General features: G+C 45.7%; 1 protein-coding gene across 1 annotated transcript in view; it reads right to left on the bottom strand.

Annotated features, from left to right (window-relative positions):
- Nucleotides 1-2,935, bottom strand: part of LOC106816042 — a 7,598-nt gene that overhangs the window by 1,753 nt on the left and 2,910 nt on the right. Inside the window, exons 3-4 of the mRNA XM_014820587.1 lie at nt 1,914-2,018; nt 1,292-1,575 (exon numbers count right to left, since the gene is read on the bottom strand). Coding sequence (XP_014676073.1) covers nt 1,409-1,575; nt 1,914-2,018 — 272 coding nt within the window. The 3' untranslated portion in view covers nt 1,292-1,408. The remainder of the gene's footprint in view (nt 1-1,291; nt 1,576-1,913; nt 2,019-2,935) is intronic.

Here is a 2,935-nt window from a genome sequence, read left to right on the forward strand (position 1 = left end):
CAAGCATTCAACAAGTGAACGGTTCGCATCATCATGGTCGCCTGGAGGCGACTGACGACGTAAATACTGATCAGCCGATTCTGTCACCCCAATTAATGTGATGCACATGCAGGCCAGACTCAGAACACGTGCGGCCGAGAATAATAAAATCGTAAATTAGTTTAACATTTAGACTTAACATAAACGCAGTTTCTCAATAGACCGGGGAAATTAAGGAGTCTGCTCATATGCAGTGTATAGAGGTCAGGTTCTATGGAGAAAAGTTAATGTCAAGACTAACGTTAAAGAGTAATTTTGTGTCTGACAAAGCGGAGCGCCCTTGCTTTGGGGGACCTACGCCTATGCCTGACTGCTCCCTGGCACACATCAGCCCTCACCCCCATTCTGACTAGAGGAGCTGAGTCTAATGCACCAGGCAGCAGCACACATTCATGAAGCATCCGCCGGTTACACGCCATGGGCGTACCCAGCCCACGTTCATGCTAGGCTCTCCTCGCTAGGCCGACACACTACTCGCACACGTCAGCCCACGCACCGTTCACCGACTCGAGCGCCTAAAATGCCACAAGCCTTAAACTCATTATATCTCTACTTAATCTCTTATGATAGTATCGGAATATAACAAGGATCCCTATATTACATCTGCCCAAATAGTAAGACAAAACCTTGCCATTGCTGTAATTTTTATGCCTACAACTTAAAATTCAAAAACACAATGTACCATTACCCCCCCCCCACACACACACACATACACACAGCTAGGGCGCCCGTTGCCAGAAACTTCGTAAAGTTACGGATTAATTTCTAAGTCTAATGTTAATGTTAAGGTTTAATGTTAAGATAAGGTTGTTTCTGACAGCGGGCCCCACGGTGCGAAAGTAATGCGAGTCCGGACTCCGGCGAGTCAAATACTCCCTGATTTACTGTCGGACTCCCTGATTTAACATATGCAGGAGTCCGTGTGACTCCCTGAACATTTTGCTATAATATTACTAACTAGTTCGTTCCAGAGCACGGCCTCATGGAATTACCGTATTTTTTCAGCAAATGTTCAGACATTTTGGCAGATGTGCAACCACATGAATCTTCAAAATATGCACACGCGTTATTGTTAATATCTTTAGTTTCGAACTTCAGACTGCGTACACCCTCATTTTGCTGCGGACTCCCTCTTTTTGAGGGTAGGGAGTCCGTTGGACTCCCTTGCTCGAAAGTTAATATCTACCCCTGCACACACATCCACACAGTTATGATTGATCAAGTTACTCATTTGTGTATCACCATTACATACCACAATCTTTAGCCGTGCTGACTTGGTTTTCTCCTTCGCTTTAGCAGACGATGACACTTGCTTTTTTACGTACATCAAGACGTGCCAGCTTTTTTCTTGCTATTACTTGCTGAAGTCTCAGTACTCGCGGCCTTGTGTGCATCGGGCTTTCTGGCCCGAAGGTGCCGCATTTGCAGTTTTTGTCTTGGCAGTCGTGGGTTTCGTCGCAGACTTAATGCTCGATTTCTTCACACTCGGTGTCGTCCCCGGTTTCGTGGCAGAACTGTGCGAGGTAGTGCTCATCGCTGAATAAAAATAAAACACGACCGGATCACATGCTAGCCATGTCGCAAATTAAACATTCGTAAACGTTATTATAATTACTCACCTCAGCCAGTTAGGTACTAGCTCATTAGTGGGATAAGTCTCGATCACCCATGCTTATACCTCAATACTAGCAAGTAACACACCCTCAGAGTTAATCTGTTAAATAGGCATAAAGTAATCCAGCTCATACCACAAGTACGACATGGTAGGATTTCCTTTCGTGTCACATCTTTCTCACCACACATCATCTTCACGCATCGTACGAGCACGCACGACAGGTAGGCAACGACGTCGTCCAACACCGCGCGATACGTACCTAATGGTTTCTTGTCCTCGCTCACGAGTTCGACAGCCAAGTCATCATCGCCGGCATTAGTATCCAAGATGTCACTCAGTACGTTCACAAGTACCGCCTGCTCGTCTGCAAGTGGGAAAAGAGACGGTCGCCTACAGACGCCACTCGCGCACGTTTGCCGTCATGGTTAGTTTCGTCAATCAGTTTGCCTGCTGGGATCGTTGACTATGCTGCCCTCTATGTTTTTCCGCTCGTCAACATCGTAGCCATTTTGTAGAGTTTATCCTACAGCCAATCGCTGCGTCCTCGTAGCATCATGTACATTCATAGTTAATTGCTAAACGTTAGGTTAGGGTTATGTTTAAGCTGAATTTACACTATTCACTTGTAGTAAAAAAAGTTGATCAATATTTAAACTATTATATATTCTCTATAGATATAAACACACGTTTACACATGTGAATTTATCAATTCTTTTCACATTGTGGTAGGTATGTGCCACTGCGAAAGCATAATGGGGGGCTCTGGAACTAACTCGGACCTGAAAATGGGGGTCTCTGGAACTAATGTTTGTTGAATGTGGGATGCTCTGGAACTGGCTATGATCGAAAATGGGGGTCTCCGGAACTAGGATTTCGTTGAAATGCAATGCTATGGGACTAGACATGTTTAAAATCTCTGTGGTGTGGAGTGGTCTCCGGAACTGTGGGGGAACTGTGATTTGCTTTAAAATCTATGATGTAGCACTTGAACCAACAATTGTTGTATTATGCACAGGAGAGAAAAACATGACCCAGACAGAGATGAACGCACGCACGCACACACTCACATACACACACATACACACACGTACACGCCAGTGTTGTAGTCAAGTCCGCACCCCCCGAGTCCGAGTCCGAGTCCGAGTCCGCACCCCCCCCCCCCCACCGAGTCCGAGTCCGAGTCCGCGCCACCCGAGTCCGAGTCCGAGTCCGAGTCCGAGTCCAGTTTTGATTAAAAAAAAGGGAAAAAATCAGGAAAAAAGGAAAAAAATCCGAAAAAAA

The sequence above is a fragment of the Priapulus caudatus genome, unplaced genomic scaffold, assembly GCF_000485595.1.
Source record: "Priapulus caudatus unplaced genomic scaffold, Priapulus_caudatus-5.0.1 Scaffold1268, whole genome shotgun sequence".
Classification (NCBI taxonomy): domain Eukaryota; kingdom Metazoa; phylum Priapulida; class Priapulimorpha; order Priapulimorphida; family Priapulidae; genus Priapulus; species Priapulus caudatus.